Source organism: Balaenoptera borealis, assembly GCF_965194805.1.
Source record: "Balaenoptera borealis genome assembly, chromosome: 2".
NCBI classification, from domain to species: Eukaryota; Metazoa; Chordata; class Mammalia; order Artiodactyla; family Balaenopteridae; genus Balaenoptera; species Balaenoptera borealis.
This window is the reverse complement of record NC_138867.1, coordinates 175,776,424-175,795,164: the sequence shown is the minus strand read 5'-3', so window position 1 is coordinate 175,795,164 and position 18,741 is coordinate 175,776,424. Positions and strand designations below refer to the sequence as shown.

The 18,741-nt window shown below is 55.5% G+C and overlaps 1 protein-coding gene across 8 annotated transcripts in view; it reads left to right on the top strand.

Moving 5' to 3' along the window:
* Nucleotides 1-18,141, top strand: part of CACNA1A (calcium voltage-gated channel subunit alpha1 A) — a 338,162-nt gene extending 320,021 nt beyond the window's left edge. For 5 of the 8 annotated variants that reach the window (XM_082381539.1, XM_082381540.1, XM_082381541.1 and 2 more), the window contains 9 exons: nt 5,292-5,399; nt 5,535-5,635; nt 6,763-6,872; nt 6,975-7,113; nt 7,276-7,389; nt 8,718-8,753; nt 9,825-10,011; nt 10,346-10,596; nt 11,383-18,141. In XM_082381539.1, coding sequence (XP_082237665.1) covers nt 5,292-5,399; nt 5,535-5,635; nt 6,763-6,872; nt 6,975-7,113; nt 7,276-7,389; nt 8,718-8,753; nt 9,825-10,011; nt 10,346-10,596; nt 11,383-12,111 — 1,775 coding nt within the window. In that variant the 3' untranslated portion in view covers nt 12,112-18,141. The remainder of the gene's footprint in view (nt 1-5,291; nt 5,400-5,534; nt 5,636-6,762; nt 6,873-6,974; nt 7,114-7,275; nt 7,390-8,717; nt 8,754-9,824; nt 10,012-10,345; nt 10,597-11,382) is intronic. The other 3 variants (XM_082381546.1, XM_082381542.1, XM_082381543.1) reach the window with 3 other exon arrangements.
* Nucleotides 18,142-18,741: the final 600 nt, after the last annotated feature.

Here is an 18,741-nt window from a genome sequence, read left to right as displayed (position 1 = left end):
CAGTCCAGCTGAGAGTACAACACACTTTTTTTCGACACTGAATTTGCTTCTAAACACACTGAGTTCCTTTCCAGCAGGCAGGGGGTAACATGGGGGAGTGGATTAACCTCAGTGATTCTTCAGATTCTTCAAAAATTGTGAGGCCCATCTTAGCTGGGAGAGAAAGAGGGCAGGTCCCTCTGCTTATCTGTCAGTGTCTCTTCTGTGTCTGTCCTTCCTCTTCTCTGTCTGTCTCTCCTTCCCACCCACCCCTCTGTTCTCTCCTCCCAGAAGAATCTCATTCTTGTCTGGGGAAAAATCCTCTGTCTTCATGTTTCTCTTTCTTCTAGACGTTGTGTCTGGATCCCTGAAACCTCCGCCAAGGGGCTTGGGCTGGGTCCCTTCATCCCCCACTGCCCTCCTGTTCCCCACCCCAACCAGAAGGTGATGAGGGCAGAGCCAGCCACCTGCCTGAATGAATGTAAACCCAGTTAACGCATCAAAATCCAAAATCCCCAGCCTCATTGACATACACACACTGCTATATTAAAAATTGATAACCAACAATATAGCACAGGGAACTCTGCTCAATATTCTGTAATAGCCTAAATGGGAAAAGAACTTGAAAAAGAATAGATACATGTATATGTATAACTGAATCACTTTGCTGTACATCTGAAACTAACACAACATTGTTAATCAACTACTCCGGGGAATTCTCTGTTGGTCCAGTGGTTAGGACTTGGCGCTCTCACTGCCAGGGCCCCGGGGTTTGATCCCTGGTTGGGGAACTAAGATCCCACAAGCCACTTGGCACGGCCCAAAAAAAAACATACTGCAATATAAAATAAAAGTTTTTTAAAAAATCCCCAGCCTCAAGCTAACGTTCTGGCTTCTGCTGAGAGCCTGCAGGGAGAGCTTTATAAACACTGTGCCGCCTGCACGCTAACAGCTGTGGACAGCAGTGGAGGGTTGTGTGCAGAAGAGACGAGGCCTCAGCCAGCCAGTAACAGAATCTCCACAGCTGTCCAGCATTCTCTGAGTCCGGGCCAGCCTGGATTCTCCTTCAGGACTCCACGTGGCTGACCAGCCAAAAGGCCACTGTCTGGTCCTTTAATACACTCAAAGCCAGGCTCTGTCTGGAGGTGGGTTCTGCAATGGCCTGGAAGGTTCTGGGGTGGCCTGGTGGGAGCTGAAGGGCTTTGACCTGCCTGCATTATCAGCTCATTGAATGAGAACATCCATGGGGCACCTGCTGTGTGCCTGGCCCTGTCCTCGGCACATGGGATGTGGCAGTGAAAGACAGACGAACCTCCGGCCCTTGTGGGGCTGCGGGGAAAGAGGCAACAAATAACCAGGCAGCGATAAATAAGTAGATATGTCACGTGTTCAAAAGCGAGAAATGTTATGGAAAAGAAAGAGCAGGGTCAGAGGTTGTGGATCCAGGTCAGGGGTTAAACCCTAAGTCGGGGGTTCTCAGCCAGGCGTAATTCTGCCCCCAGAGGACATTGGCAATGTCTGGAGACAGTTTGGGTCGTCGCAACGGGGAGAGGGCTGGTGCTCACGGTATCTGGTGTGTAGGGGCCAGGGATGCTGCTTGAATGTCTCAGAGTGCACGGGACAGACCCTGCAACAGAGGAGGTTCACCAGAGGTGTGCACAGTGATGTGGGACAGGGGAGGACCCTTCGGGCGACAAACTCTGGGACACAACTGGTTTGTGGGGGACTGATGCCTGAATAGCAGGGAGCCCTCTGTCCCTGGGAACCCCGGTGTTAACAATTCCGTACCTGGAGGACGAGTAAACCTGAGATGCGGCCTTGAGCAGATCTCGTGACCCCAGGGGAGGGCCACCTTGAAATCCCCTAAGGATTTTCCCTTTATTTATTTATTTATTTATTTATTTATTTATTTATTTATATTTTTGGCTGAGTTGGGTCTTCGTTGCTGTGCGCGGGCTTTCTCTAGTTGCGGTGAGCGGGGGCTACTCTTCGTTGCGGTGCGTGGGCTTCTCATTGTCGTGGCTTCTCTTCTTGAGGAGCACAGGCTCCAGGCATGCGAGCTTCAGTAGTTGTGGCACGTGGGCTCAGTAGTTGTGGCTTGCGGGCTCTAGAGCTCAGGCTCTGTAGTTGTGGTGCATGGGCTTAGTTGCTCCGCGGCATGTGGGATCTTCCCAGGCCAGGGCTCGAAACCGTGTCCCTTGCATTGGCAGGCAGATTCTTAACCACTGCGCCACCAGGGAAGCCCAGGATTTTCCCTTTATTTAAATGTGAACGACAATCCTGAATGCAAGATTTCCCAGTGAAGTAAAGCAGGAAGAGTCTAAGGTGGTTCTCAACTGGAGGCAGTTTTATCCACCAGGGGACACCTGGGAATGTCCGGGGACAGGCTTTGTTGTCAGGACTGGGGTAAGGGAGTGCTACTGGTAACTAGTGGGTGGAGGCCAAGGGTGCTGCTCAACATCCTGCAATGCACAGGACGGCCCCACAACCAAGAAGGATCGAGCCTCAAGTGTCGACAGTGCTGACAGGGGGAGAAACCTTGACCTTACCTAATTCAGACGCCAAGAGCAGGTATCTTAATCAGCTCTGGCCACCATAACAAAATATCAGAGACTGAGTGCATAAACAACAGAAATTTATTTCCTCACAGTTCTGGAGACTGGATGTCCAAGATCCAGATGCCAGCAGGTTTGGTTTCTCCTGAGGCCTCTCTCCTCGGCTTGCAGATGGCCGCCTTCTTGCTGTGTCCTCACATGGCCTTTCCTTTGTGCATGTGCATCCCTGGTGTCTATCTGTCTCTTCTTATAAGGACACCAGTCCTATTGAATTAGGGACCACTGTTATGACCTCATGTAACTTTAATTTCTTCCTTAAAGGCCCCATCTCCAAAGGCCGTTATACTGGGGGTTAGGGCTTCAACATGAATTTGGAAGGGGGGGACACAATTCAGTCCATAACAATAGGTATCTTCCTTTTCTCCACTAGAAACAGGAAATATGTAAGCTGTCAGGAGAAAGTGACTTTTCACAAGAATGTCATGTTCTCTTCTTTCCCTTCCCATATCTCTGAGAAGGAGTCACAGAGACCCCAGGCACCTCACTTAGCTACAGTGGACAAGAGACTTAGCTATTAATTCCAACTGCTTCCCTAGAGGGGAAAAAAAAAAAAAACTGTCATAGGTTGGTGTCAAGTATGTTGAGAACCCAGCTACACAGATGATTTTCCCAAGGATCTCCTCCCAACCTGTGTCCAGGCCTGCCAATCATCCCTACACCCATGCAGCTCGGCCCCAGTGACCACAGTCCCTTGTGTCATTAGACCCTGCAACCACCAACAGCAAAAAGAGAGACCAGACCGTGGACCGTGCCCCCTAGTGGTGAGGTGGTGAACAATAGCATGAGATGATAAAGAGCAGAGAAATAAAGCAGGAAAAGGCATAGAAGGGGGGGAGGCTGTTTTAGGTTGGGAGGCAGCTAGAAGACCTCTTTGATAAAGGGTTTGGGCAGGGACCTGAAGGAGGTGAGGGAGGGAACCACATAGATATTTGTAGAAAGAACCATCCTGGCAGAGAAAACAACCCATGCAAAGACCCTGAGGCAGGATGGTGCTTGGCGTGTTTGCTGAGCAACGAGGAGGCTGGTGTGGCTGGAACAGAGTGAGCAAGGGGGAAAGTAGAGGAGATGAGGGCGGATCATGCAGGGCCTTGTGGACTTGGGGGATCACCCTGGGTGAGGTGAGAGCCTTGAAGGGCTCTGAGCAGAGGAGGCAGGTGACTGATGCAGGTGTTCGTGGGCGCCCTCTGGTGGCTATGGGAGGATGAGGCGGACCCGGGCAGAGGCAACTGCACTCAGGTGTTCACGGGCGCCCTCTGGTGGCTGTGGGAGGAGCATGACTTGCAAAAAGGCCCTTCTGAAGGATTTTTCTCAAAATAAAGGCATCCATCTCCAGAGTCACACGGGGGAAGACGAGTGAAAGCTCCACGGAGTGCCTGGCAGATGTCTGTGCTTTGACCCACATCTGCTGAGAAGGAGAAGCTGGGCAGGGGTTCCAGAGGGAGCTCCGGGCCGGGCCCGGGAAATGGAGGAGTGGGAGAAGGAGGGACAAAGAGGGCAGATGCTGGGCGGCGAGAGGTGGACAGGGAATGGAGGCAAAGGGGGATGTTGAGGCTGTCTGGGCGGTCCAGCTATTCAGCCACAGGCCCCCGTGGATGGTTGCTAAAAACTGCAATAGTTCTCTACTGGCTGGCAGCCGGTTCCTGCCCTTCCCCTAGATCTCCTCCCATAATCCAGCAACCACAGGGTTAATATTTGGTCCAGCAAGGAGCCTTCAGGCCCTTGCTCTAGCTCTGTCATCAGTGTCCCTTCCCTACCAGCTGGTAAATGTTTAGAATAGCCCCTGTTTGGGGCTGTGAAACAGGAGTAGAAGCAGGAGCCAAACTGGTGTATCAGTTAGGATGGATGAGAATGTGCTACTGTAACAAACAGCCCCGAGGTCCTGAACCAACAAAGAATCGCTTCCCACTTCCATTATGTGGGAACTTCCGGGCTCAGCAGGGGCTTCTGTTCATCAGTCACTTAGGGACCAGGCCTGAGGGGGCAACCACTGTCCCCAACATTACCAGCCGCTGTGACAGAGGGAATGAGAACTCAGGAGGGTCCTGCACTGGCCATTTAATGCCCAAAGTGGGACCTCACTCTGCTCACACCTCATTGGCAAGAACTCGTCCCATGGCCCTGGTCAACCCCAGGGGCCAGGAAGGGCCACACTCCCGTGCACTCGGGCAGGAGGGACCAGGAATTGCTGCCAAAGAACCTTAATGACCACCATGGCTGGAGGGAGGGACCAGGGCTTGGCTCTGTCCAAGGTCAACATTCACAGGAGGGGACACTTGGTTGAGGGAGAACGTCCTCTATCAGGACTGCTCCCTGAGGCTTACCCCAGGCACCCTACAGCAGACACCATCCTAATGCTGTACATTAACTACTTTGATCTTCAGACAACGCAGTGAGGCAGGTAGTATTGCCATCATCCCCATTTTGAAGATGGGGAAACGGAGGCACAGCACAGTAGACTAACACCCAGGTCACACAGCTGGTAAGTGGGAACCAGGTTGGCCCCTCAGGAAGCTGGACTGTCCCCCACATGGTCTTTCGAAGGTCCTGGCCCTGCTGAGGACTAGACTCCTCTGGGTCAAGCCCGTAGGGCACTGGTGACCCGCTGGGAACCAGGACCCCAGAGCCTGGGTCAACAGGAGCCTCTGGCTTTGCGGCTGCCCCGGAGGCCGGCTGATGCCTCTCTGTGCCCACCCACAGGCGGAGCCGACAAACAACAGATGGACGCTGAGCTGCGGAAGGAGATGATGGCCATCTGGCCCAACCTGTCCCAGAAGACGCTGGACCTGCTGGTCACCCCTCACAAGTGTAAGAGCCAGGCCCGGCCTGGCCTCGGGCTCTGTCCCACCAGGACGGAGGGGGAGGGAAAGAGGAGGTCCAGGGACGGCAGGGCTGGTGCACACAGGGGCCCCCACCCACACTGAGCTCATCCTATGCCCCCAGCCACGGACCTGACGGTGGGGAAGATCTATGCAGCCATGATGATCATGGAGTACTACCGACAGAGCAAGGCCAAGAAGCTGCAGGCCATGCGCGAGGAGCAGGTACGGCCCCAGCCCTGAGGGCCCCGCCCTGCTATGTCCATCGCTCCGGGGACATCCAGGCTGGGAGACAGTGGCTTCCTTGTCACCATGAGGACCAACCAGAACAGTGGGATGAGGCCAGGCTCCAAGGCAGGTCACTGAAAAGTAGGACAGTGCCAAGGAGACGTAGCCTGGATTAACTCATCTGCTCCATCAACATTTATAGGGCACCTACTGTGTGCCGGGCATGGTTCTCAGCTCCGGGGGTGCATCTGTGAGCAAAGCAGACCAGAATCCCTGTGGAGCAGACTTTCCAGTTGGGGGAATGCCAACAATGACAGATGATTAAATTACATAGCATTGCAGAAAATGCTAAGTGCCATGGGAAAAATCAGGGGCAGGGGAGGGAATGTGATTTGAAAGGGGTAGTCAGGGGAGGCCTCGCTGAGGAAGTGACATCTGAGGAAAGACTTGAAGGAAGAGGAGAGGGAGCCAAGCAGATACCTAGGGGGAGAGTGTTTCAGGCAGAGGGAACAGCCAGTGCAAAGGCCCTGAGGCAGGACCATGAGTTTGAGTTCGGGGAACAGCAAGGAAGTCGATATGGTGGAACAGAGTGTGCAAGAGGGGCAGTGGGAGGAGACAAGGGTGGGGAGGTGACAGGACAGATTATGCAGGGCCTAGTGGGCTTTGACTTTTGCTCAGAGTGATATGGGAGCCATGGGGGCTCCTCAGTAGAGGAGGGAAGTGACTTCATGCAGGTGTTCACAGGTGCTCTCTAGTGGCCATGGGGGGTAAGGGCTGGAGCTGGGAGACCTGAGAGGAGGCAACTGCACTGGTCCAGGCCGGAACTGATGAGGCCGGACCAGGATGTGGGCTGTGGAGTGGTAAGAAGTGATCCAGTTATGGATGGATTTGGAAGGAAGAGTCTTGAGGACTAGCTGATGGATCAGACTTGAGTGTGTGTGCGTTTTGGGGTGGGGGGGCATGTCAAGAATGACTCCTGGGATTTCACCCCAGGGGTGGGCTAAGCATACCCTCCATAGCCTCCCCGCCGCAGCCTTGACCAGAGCCTGAGCCTGGGGCGCCCTCCTCCACCTGTCCCCTGTCCCCCCTACCCTGTGCACACACACTGCTCTCTGCTTCCCCAGAACCGGACGCCTCTCATGTTCCAGCGCATGGAGCCCCCGTCTCCAACGCAGGAGGGGGGGCCCGGCCAGAATGCCCTCCCCTCCACCCAGCTGGACCCAGGAGGAGGCCTGTGAGTGTCCCTCTGGCCAGGAGGCGGGGGAACGGGGGTGCCGGTCGGGTGTGAAAGCCCCCGGAGTGCCCACCACCACCCTGGTCTCTGTGCCCCACACAGGATGGCTCACGAAAGCGGCATGAAGGAAAGCCCATCCTGGGTGACCCAGCGGGCCCAGGAGATGTTCCAGAAGACGGGCACGTGGAGCCCGGAGCGAGGACCCCCCACGGACATGCCCAATAGCCAGCCCAACTCTCAGGTGCCTCCATAACCCCCCACGCCCCCCATGGCTCCCAGGCCCGGGCAGGACAAGAAGGAGGGGTCTGGGCCCCCCCACCTGCAGCTCCGCACACACCGGGCCACCCCCGGGGTCCACGTGTCAGGCCCTGGGGCTCACCCGGCCTCGCCATCTGCCCCGCAGTCTGTGGAGATGCGAGAGATGGGCAGAGACGGCTACTCGGACAGTGAGCACTACCTCCCCATGGAGGGCCAGGCCCGGGCCGCCTCCATGCCCCGCCTCCCCGCCGAGAACCAGGTGAGGGCTTTCACCCACCGCCCTGGGGGCTGGACTTGGCCTCTGGAGTCTCTGCTTCCCCACGGAGCCCAGGGACCCAGGGCTGGGCGGGCCTCCTGCACCCTCGGCAGCAGTGTGCAGGCCCCACTGCCCCTACAGGCCACACCTGGAGCCCCTGGAGGCCCTGGTCCTCTTAGCTCCTCCTTGACAGAGGGCTGAGAGGGGGCGAGGTTGCCCTGGGGCAGGGTACCGTGGCCACCGCCAAGTGGTTTGTCTCTGCCCCGTTTGGGGGTACTTGAGGCAGGAGGAGGTGGAGGTTGCAGAGGGGGTATGGGAGGTGATGTGTCTGGCCCAGGTGAGAGCTGCAATCAAGAATATACACTCATGCACACGCACACATGCGCACACGCGCTCGCACATACACGGATGCGTGTGCTCATATACATGCACGCTCTGGGGAACTTGGCAGGTCCTAGGACCTGGTAGCGGAGTCTGGGGTGGGCCTGGGGGCAGCTGGGGTTCGTCTCTCTGTCTGGTCTCTGTGGGGGCCGCTGGGGAGGAACAGGTGTGTGTGCCTGACGTGTGCCTGTGTGTGGCTGCTTTACCCAGCTGCAGGGCTCAGGTGGGCGGGTGGTTGGAGGGAGGGGGGGGTCCCACTGCCCCAGGCCCACGGGGACAGAGGGGCCAGAGCCAGAAGCATGGCTGGCTGCCCACCCAGCCTGAGAGGCGGGGCGGCATGTCTGACTGTGGCGGGCTGCCCGTGTGCTGTGCCGTGACATCTGCACGGGGTGGGCTGTGCTGTGCCTGGCTGGGCCAGGGTCACCCAGGGGCCTGGCCTCTGGCTGCTGGGAACTTGGGCGGGAGGCACTCAGCCTGCATGTGGTTACCCAGCCCCATCCTGACGGGCCCCCACCCCCCCACCCACCAGGACTGAGCTGCTGGGCCCCAGGAGACGGGTGGGACAAGCCAGCCGACGGCCACCCCTCCCCAAAGCTTTGAGTGTCAGCAGAGCCAAGGCTGGGGCGCATCGCATGAGGCAAAGCTCAGGGCCAGGGGCCTGCAGCCACGCCGTCCCATCTGTCGGTCTCGTGCCTTTGCCATCTGTCTGTGGTGTCTCCTGTCTGTCTCCTCTGTGCTCATGGGAGGACTGCCGGCTGGGCCTGGGGTCGCCCACACACCACCGGGGACTTTAACCTCTCACTCCCTCCCCCTTCTCCTCCCCCTCAGGTTCCTCTCCCCGACCCTGGCATCTCTTCCATCTACCACCTCTCCACTCTCCCTCTCAGCTTTTATATTTATTTCCTTCTTTCTGTTTTTTCTGTGTGCACCATCCCGTGGGGCTGTGACAGAGGAGAAGGGGCCGGCCACGTGGGAATAACCTCAGTGTATGTACCGCGCCCGCCCGCCGCCCAGCTGGGCTCCGGCCCCCTCTTCCCGCCCACCCCCCCTCGTGGGAGTCCTGTCATCTCTCCCTGTCCTCGGACCCCACCCTTTCTTTGCAGACTGCACCCCCTCCCCCTTCCCCCCCTGTGGAGCCCCATCCTCATGTGTTGTGTTCTCTGTGTGCCCCACGTGTGCCCTGGAGGAGTGACCCTGCCCCGCCCCCCTCCTCCCTCCCCCCCCACCACCCCCTTCTCTTCAGAGCCCCCAAGCCAGGGGGTCCATCGTTCCAAGAAGTCTGACCTGCAGCCCTGCCTGGCCCACTCTTTCTCAGGGGTTCTTTCCCCTAACACCACCCCTGAACCTCTGGCCCCGCAGCCCTGTGTTCCTTAAAACTCCTTCCTCGGGCAGTACCGCTGCCCCCTTAGCTGGGCCGGGCCCTGGGCAATGTCTGCCCCGTCTTCCTCCTCTCCTCTCCCAGCCACAGAGAACCCAGCTGGACCCAGTGGGTGCAGCACATGCAGGCCCCCAGGCTGCAGGCTAAGGATGAGGAGAGCAGGTCCCTCGGGGCCTCAAATGCCAGGGCAGCCCCTCAAGGGCTCCTTATGGAAGCCAGACTCAGGTGGTCAGAGGAGTCCAGGCCCAGTTGGCCAAGGAGGACAGTGAGCTGGGTGCCTGGCCCTGGGCCTGGAGGCCCGACAGCGAAGAGAGGCAGAGGCTGCTCACCCGCCCTGGCGAGCAGGCAGGGCGAGTGCCGGCCCGTGCTGCCCAGGGCCCCGGGGCTCCCAGGTGTGCCCTTGGAATGGGGGAAGCTCTGCCCTTCGGTCGGCCTGCCTGTCCCAGCAGGAGGTGGATAGAATGGGGCCTCCTGGCCAGAACCCAGGATGAGCCTGGGGGGGTGACAGAGGAGTCCTGGAGCTCTGGTTGATCAGGACCCGAGGCCCATGGCCCCCCCCACCCCCGGGACCCCGCCCCTGGACGGTCACACCGCAGTCACTGATGGCCAATGGGGCAGGACAGACTGGGACTGCTTGGTGCCAGCCGCTGACCCCGGTCTGCCGGCCTGTCCCCCCCAGACCATCTCAGACACCAGCCCCATGAAGCGCTCGGCCTCTGTGCTGGGCCCCAAGGCCCGGCGCCTGGATGACTACTCCCTGGAGAGGGTGCCACCCGAAGAGAACCAGCGGCACCACCCGCGGCGCAGAGAGCGCAGCCATCGCGCCTCCGAGCGCTCCCTGGGCCGCTACACAGACGTGGACACAGGTGGGTCGCCCTGCACGGCCCAGGGACCGGAGGCTGTATGAGGGGACAGAGGAGGGGAGATAGGACAGAAGGCAGAGTGGGGTAGACACTGAAGGAGAAAAGACAGAAAGGCCTGGACAAGACCAAAGGGACCAAGCTGTGACAGCTGCTGCTCAGAACCTGGGGCCCGACCCCCCTCCCAACACCCACCAGGCCATCCTTGGTCCAGGGTGGTCCAGGGGAAGGTGCCCCTCTCTAGGGCCCACAGACCCCCTTGGTGGCCTCCCATGTGCACAGACCATGCCACCCCTCCCTCACAGCCATCTGTCTATCTGTCTGACCCCGTCTGGCCCAGGCTTGGGGACAGACCTGAGCATGACCACCCAGTCTGGGGACCTGCCATCAAAGGACCGAGACCAGGAGCGGGGTCGGCCCAAGGACCGGAAGCATCGGCAGCACCATCACCACCACCACCACCACCACCCCCCGCCCCCAGACAAGGAGCGCTACGCCCAGGAGCGGCCTGACCACGGCCGGACCCGGGCCCGGGACCAGCGCTGGTCCCGCTCACCCAGTGAGGGCCGAGAGCACATGACACACCGGCAGGTGGGTGTGGCAGGAGGTACCCCTGAGCCGAGCCCCTGGGGCCCGGGAGAGGAGGGGGCCTACACCCCACAGCCACTCTGGGCAGGGTCCCCCACTGCTGCTGTGACCTCTGACCCTGTCCACCATGGAGTGGGCTCCCCAAGCCAGGGGGTTGGGCTCGGGCAGGGGTGAACAATGCCCCCTGCCACTCTGGCTCCCGACTCTGCACCCCAGCCTCCCTGCCCGCCTGCCACCCGCTCCCTGCCCGCAGCTGCTTCCTCTTTGGTTGTGGATCACGTTTTGAGTTTCTGGCCAGCGTAGTCTTTACAAACTCATGGCCACGCTGGCTGCCCCGCTGCCTTTTTGCTTTCCTTTAACCCGGCTTCCGTTTTTTTTTTTTTTTGGTTTCGATTATGATTTCTGTCCTCTGGACGCCTGTGAGTAATTTTTTAAACTTCTGCTATTTTAACCCCCAAACTTACAAAACTCCATTTCTCATTTCTCTTTTCACTTTGTTGTGTTGGTTTTCGACTTCCCCCTCCCTCCTTGTCTCTCCCACTCCCCCTCCTCCTCCTCCTCCTCCTCCTCCTCTTCCTGCCCTCATCCTCCCTGTGGCTGTTGCTTTTCTCCTTTTTTTTTCCATTCGAATGTCCTGTGTCCCCCTCTCCTCCTCCTCCTCCCGGTCCCTCTCCTGTCCTTTGGTTTTCCTTCGGTCCTCACCCTCCCGTCCTCTGTGTCTCCTCCCATCTCCTGGTTGATTTTGGTGTATCTTTTTTTTTGATTTCCTTTGTTTCAATTTTCGTGTAGGGCAGTAGTTCCGTAAGTGGAAGCCCAGCCCCCTCAACATCTGGTACCAGCACTCCGCGGCGGGGACGCCGCCAGCTCCCCCAGACCCCCTCCACCCCCCGGCCACACGTGTCCTATTCCCCCGTGATCCGTAAGGCCGGCGGCTCGGGTCCCCCGCAGCAGCAGCAGCAGCAGCAGCAGCCGGCGGTGCGGCCAGGCCGGGCGGCCCCCAGCGGCCCGCGGAGGTACCCGGGCCCCACGGCCGAGCCCCTGGCCGGGGAGCGGCCGCCCACGGGGGGCCACGGCAGCAGCCGCTCGCCCACGATGGAGCGGCGGGTCCCGGGCATGGCCAGGAGCGAGTCCCCCAGGGCGTGTCGCCACGGCGGGGTGCGGTGGCCGGCGTCCGGCGCGCACGCGGCCGAGGGGCCCCCGGTCCCCCGGCACCACGGTTACTACCGGGGCTCCGACTACGACGAGCCCGACGGCCTGGGCGCCGGCGGCGGCGGCGGCGGCGGCGGCGGGGAGGAGCCCCGGGCCGCCGCCTACGACGCGCCGCACCCCGCGCGCCACGCGTGCTCGCCCAGGACTCCCCGGGCCGCTGGCCCGGCCTGCGCCTCGCCTTCCAGGCACGGCCGGCGACTTCCCAACGGCTACTACCCGGCCCACGGACTGGCCAGGCCCCGCGGGCCGGGCTCCCGGAAAGGCCTGCACGAAACCTACAGCGAGACCGACGACGACGACTGGTGCTAAGCCCGGGCGAGGTGGCACCCGCGCCCGCCCGGCCCCCTCCCACGCACCCCACGCACACGCCCCCCCGGGGAGGAGCCGCACCGGCCGCGGGGCCACCTCGCTGCCACCTGCCCAGCACACGGGGGAGGCCCGGGAGGGCCCAGGAGAGGACCAGCTGGACGGCCCCGGCCTCTGGAGGGAGTCCCCAGGGCCGGGACACACCAGGGTGTCCCGCAAAGACCCTCAGCCGGACAAGCCGCTCCTGGGCAGCTACTGCGCCCCCCACCCAGCCCCGACCCCCCACGACGGGGTCCCTCGGGGGCAGACAAACCACACAGCCAAGGGATTCGAATTAACTCAGCCATTTTTGGAGAACCTTGGGGAAAATGGAAATTTAAAAAAAAAAAAAAAAAAAAATTTTTAAACGAAAAACGGGGAGAAAAAAATTGCTTCTATTGATGAGTTTTATCATCTCAACTGAATCTTTCCTTTCCCTGGTGAACACGAGCTGGTGGCCCGTGTGTGGTGAGAAGCCGGAAGCGAAGAGGAAACCCAGCGTCCCACACAGACCTCCACCAGACACACTCATACCCCACACACGTTCTCAGACACACACAGGAGTGCTTGCTGGTTATACCAAACCCTACTATAACTGCCTGCAGAAATCAATTTAAAAAAATAAACAATTTTAAAAGGACAAAAAAAATTAATGATTGAGAAAAGAAGCATTTTTTTCTGACATTTGGTCCTGCTTGAAATAACAAAAGAAAAAAGAAAAAAAAAAAAACACCACCGATTTCCTTTGCTTCTTTTTTCCTTTTTCCTACCTTGTTTGAAAACTGTGGGCTTGGGACTGTGAATTATTGCATGACATTCAAAAAGAAAAAAAAATAATAAAAAAAAGTTGAATCAAAGGGCTTCTGGATTGGAATGGTCTTTATATCCTCTGCAAAGTACTCCCCAGGTCTCTTTGGGGAAACTATGGAAGGAGGCGCTTTGAAAATGGCTAAGGATGAGAAAGCTGTAACTCTCCAGCCAGCACCCTTTGCAAGAAAGTTAAAGCCAAAGACACTGACCAGCCCATGCCTCTACCCGCAGCCCTCCGGGGGTTCCACAGTCTGCCTGCTCCTGCTTCTGCGGGCCAGGTTGTACCTAAAGCAACCATCCTGGATGATAAACCTTCCTGGATGACCATCCTACACGATCTGGCAAGTGAGGCCCCAGGGAGTATGTGTGAGACCCAACATATTAGCAAAACTCCTATTGGAAGCACCCTGGAGGAGGTACCTGGAAACCCAGCTCAGACACCCTGTGCCCAGAGAGTTTTCCCCCAGTGGGAGGTGAGCCCTTCCTGAGGCCTCTGGCACTCCCACCCCACCTACCTGCACCCAAAAAGCTGCTTCTGATGGGCTCCACCCCAAGCTGTATCCCATTTCACAGACTTTCTTGAGATGCCCCTAAGTTATCTGCAGTCATTGGGGAATCCTAGAGATCAGAGTTCAGAGCAGCCCATAGGTGGCAGAAGATGGTCATGGCCAGTTCAAAGTGAAGGCAGCATATCAGAGGTACAGGTGGGGATGGGCTTCTTACAAGGGGATTGACAGTCTGCCCTCCCTCCACCTTCAGCCCCACCCAACATGTCTTTCCATCGGGCCACAATGCACCTGCTGGGACAGTCCCACTCCAGGCTTCCAGAAGCTGGCCCCAAAGATGAAGGTGGTAGAGGACCCCCCCACCCCGCTGCCCCCACCCCCAGGGCCTCACATCCCTGCCTGTTCTGTGAATGCTTCTGTGAATATAGTCGATAGCCACAGAACTGTAGTTGGTAAAACTAGGAGGTCAGAGAGCTGTGTTGATTCAGGTGAGCAAAAGGCCAGTTATACCCCGTGTTCAAGTTGAGGTGAAAGGCCTTTCTTTGGTCTGAAAAGGCAGCTCCCGCTTCTCCCAAGAAAGGGCTTCAGAGAATCCCGGAAAACCTGCAGATAAGGAGCGAGGGATCGTTCTCAAGGAACATTGGGGTACCAGAAGAAGGGGTACCAAGCCGCTGGCTATGTGACCTTAAGAAAATGACTTAACCTCTCTGTGCCTCTGTTTTTCCCATCTGTAAGCGGGAACTAGTAATAGAACTGTTTGTGACGATTAAATGCATTATTCTACATCAGTCATCAGCAAACTTTTTATTTTGAAGGAACAGAGAGTAAATATTTTCAACTTTGTTGCCCAAATGGCCTCTGTCTCAACTCTTCAACTCTGACGTTGCACCAGGAAAGCAGCCTTATGTTAATGAGTGGGTGTGGCTGTGTTCCAATAAAACTTTATTTATAAAAACAGGCATAGGACTGGATTGGACCACTCTTCTGCATCAGCAGTTCTCAAATGTTTCGGTCTCAGCACCCCTTTCTTTTCTTTTTCTTTTTTTTTTTTTTTCTTTTTTGGCTGCGTTATTCGTTGCTGCGTGTGGGCTTTCTCTAGTTGCTGCAAGCGGGGGCTACTCTTTGTTGGCGTGCACGGGCTTCTCATTGCGGTGGCTTCTCTTGTTGTGGAGCACGGGGCCCTAGAGCGCGGGTTTCAGTAGTTGCGGTGAACGGGCCTAGTTGCTCCGCGGCATGTGGGATCTTCCCAGACCAGGGATCGAACCCAGGTCCCCTGCATTGGCAGGCAGATCCTTAAGCACTGTGCCACCAGGAAAGTCCAGCACCCCTTTCCATTCTTTAAAAAATATGTTGAGGATCCCAAAGCGCATCTGTTTATATGGGTTATAGCTACCGATATTTGCCATTTAGAAATTAAAACTGAGACTTTTTAAACTATTTATTAGCTTTTTTTTTTTTTACATCTTTATTAGAGTGTAATTGCTTTACAATGTCGTGTTAGTTTCTGCTGTACAACAAAGTGAATCAGCTATATGTATACATATATCCCCATATCCCCTCCCTCCTGAGCCTCTCTCCCACCCTCCCTATCTCACCCCCTTAGGTCGTCACAAAGCATCGAGCTGATCTCCCTGTGCTATGCTGCTGCTTCCCACTAGCAATCCATTTTACATTTGGTAGTGTATATATGTCAATGCAACTCTCTCACTTCGTCCCAGCTTCCCCTTCCCCCCAGCGTCCTCAAGTCCATTCTCTACGCCTGCGTCTTTATTCCTGCCCTGCCACTGTGTTCATCAGTACCGTTTTTTTTAGATTCCATATGTATGCGTTAACATATGATATTTGTTTTTCTCTTTCTGACTTACTTCACTCTGTATGACAGACTCTAGGTCCATCCACCTCATTACAAATAACTCAATTTCATTCCTTTTTATGGCTGAGTAATATTCCATTGTATATATGTGCCACATCTTCTTTATCCATTCATCTTATTTATTAGCTTTTAAATTACAATCAACAATAAACCTACTAATGATAACAAATAATATTTTTAATGAAAAATAATCACATTCAAAACAAAAACATTCCATAAAAAGAGAGGCATTGTTTTACATGTTTGCCTCGCATTAATGTCGTCTGAACAGAAAGCAGCTGGATTCTCATATCTGATTCTGCATTCCACCTGTTGCAATAGTCAGTCTCCCCTGAAAACTCCACCATACACATGTGAGAGAATGAAAGTGATAGAGGCAAAGGACATCTTAATATTATAAAAATAGTTCATGGGAATTCCCTGGCAGTCCACTGATTAGGACTCCACACTTCCACTGCAGGGGGCATGGGTTTGATCCCTGGTCGGGGAACTAAGATCCCGCATGCTGTGGGGCACAGCCAAAAATAATAATAATTCAGCCTGATGGGCCCCCCTGGAAGGGTCTCAGTAACCCCCAAGTTTCTGGACCCCTTTGAGAACTGCTGTTCTCAGAACAAATGATATCTGGCCCACAGTAAGTGATTTTTTGCTATGGCCATTATTACCATAGCATCAAAGCAGAAAGTTCCAAAAGGACTTGCTCCAGACCCCAAGCCTTGAGCTGAACTCGGGTAGAGGAGGCTGAGGGACTCCAAATGGCAGGACAGGCAGAGCTCCCCCTATGATAATGGCACCTAAGAAGAGACCAGTGGAATAAGAAACTAAAGAGGGTTTTAGCTTCCTAACCAGGCAGCTTGCCCAGTCACAACTCCCGCAGACTTCTAGACCAGCTGCCTGCCCAAGGCAAGGCTGGCCTCTGGCAAAGGTTCCCCTCCTGTGGTGCTGGGGCAATTCAGGAACAGGTAGATGCATGCAGTTCCCTCAGGAGCCAGGGAAGCTGCAGCCACCTGAACACCAGGGAATGAGACCCACTGCCCGAGCCCCCCACAGCTCTGGACCCAAAGGGCAAGACTCTGGCTGAGTGCTGGGAGGCTGAACCTCAGGCGTCCACAGCCCACACATTTAGGCTGGAGCGAGTGTAAGTTGCCCAGGAGACACAAAGTGGGGGAATTAGAGGATGAAGAGGCAGAGTGGGGCTTAGGCTGTGGTCTCACATCCCCTTCGTCCCTGATCTGAGCTGCATCCTATGGAAGGCTGAAGAAGGGGCAAGGAAACAGAAACTCTGAGAGCAAGGTATGCCGTACAAATGCCCTGGGCAGCTCCCTTCATGGGGCATAGAGATCCAAAAAATCCAGGCTCCATTTCAGATGTGTCCTTGGGGCTTCAAGGAATCACTGCCCCTTCCCTACAATCCACAGCCTCCAATTGCTACCTGAGCCTCAAGTCCTGTCTGTAAAATGGGGACCCACTACTGTGTCAAGGAGGCAAAACTTTTCCTCTACCTCCTTAGATTCAGTGACTAGGGTCTGTGAATTAAACCAACAAATGACAGATTAATGGAAGAAAAAGTACACAATTTTTGTTAATATTTACATGCATGGAAGTTCACAGAAAAGTAGTGAAACTCAAAGAGCGATTAGACTCAGGGACTTATCTATCATTTTAACAAAGGAAAAAGGGCTTCAAGGGACAATAAATTGTGGGGGAGTAACTAGGAAATATATGAGGGAAACTCAGGTTTATTTTTAGTAAGATTCACTTATTCAGACTCATCTCAGTGCTGACTCTCTGTCTCCAGCGATAAGAGTCACTCTCTAATTAATTAATTAATTAATTAATTAAAAAAAGAGTCACTCTCCTCTTCCTGGTACAGGGGAAGGGGGGACACCTTCACAAAGAGAAATTTATGTCACCTTCTCCAGGGGAAATTCATGCCCTGCTTTTAGGCAGAAAAGAGGAGGGCAGAGAACTCTTCCTGCACCTGTTGTTTCTCAATTGCCTTCAGCTCAGAATAACCCTTATGCCAAAGCAGCGTATTTAGGGTGACATATCCTGATCCCCTTCATCTGGCGTCAAGGGACTGGGGTGGGGGGGGGTTGGATGGGTGACAATGCCCGGCCCGAGGGCTCATGGCTTTTGTTATTCACAAGGAGCCCCTTTGGGTCACACCTGAGTTTATGTTACAAGGTGACTTAGGATGGTAGGTGGCTTCAGGATGGGGGCTGATCACTGGAGAAACCAAGTGATTAAAGGATGGGAACTTTCAGGCCCACTCCCAGCCTCCAGGGAGGAATGGGGAGTCGGGGCTGGAGATGGGGTTGTAAAAACAAAGATGTATGGAGAGCTTCTGAATTGGCAAAAACATCCACATGCCCAGAGAGTGGCACACCCCAGCTCCATGGGGACAGAAGCGCCTGCTCTCAGGACCCTCCCAGGTCTTGACCTGTATACCTCTTCATCTGGCTGTTCATTTCTTTATGATAAACCAGTAAACATCAAAAATGCCTTCCTGGGCTTCCCTGGTGGCGCCGTGGTTGGGAGTCTGCCTGCTAATGCAGGGGACACGGGTTCGAGCCCTGGTCTCGAAGATCCCACATGCCGCGGAGCAACTGGGCCCGTGAGCCACAATTACTAAGCCTGCGCGTCTGGAGCCTGTGCTCCGCAACAAGAGAGGCCGCGATAGTGAGAGGCCCGCGCACCGCGATGAAGAGTGGCCCCCGCTTGCCGCAACTAGAGAAAGCCCTCGCACAGAAACGAAGACCCAACACAGCCAAAAATAAATAAATAAATAATTTTTTTTAAAAAATGCCTTCCTGAGTTCTATGAGCCATTCTAGCAAATTATCAAACCTGAGAAGGGGGTCTTGGGAACTCCCGATTTAGAGCCAGTGGGTCAGAAGTACAGGTGGCCCGAGACTTGGGACTTGCGTCTGAAGTGAGGGTGCTCTGTGGGACTGAGCCCTTTAACTTGTGATGCTAACTCCAGGAAAATAATGTCAGAACTAAATGATTTGTTGGACATCCAGTTAGTGTCAGAGAATTGGTTAGCATGGGGAAAAAAACCCACACGTTCGATGTCAGGAAACACCCCAGTCCCATTCTGAGGTTCTACGTGGACATGGATTCCAGAAAGATACTATTCAACCGGTGACAGTAATACAAGCAGTAAAGTAGATTTGGAAAAACTGAGATGGTGCTCGTGAATGACCAAAGTGTGGGACACAGCCAGACAAGGAAGCGTTTGACCCCTGGCTCTGTCACCCATTGTGTGTCCTACAGGAGCTGACTTCACCCTGAGCCTGTGTCTCCTGTACACAATTACTGTGATGAGGAATCACCCACTCCCTTGCCAATGCTGGCTGATGCTATAGATTGAATATTTGTGTCCCCCCAAAGTTATCTGTTA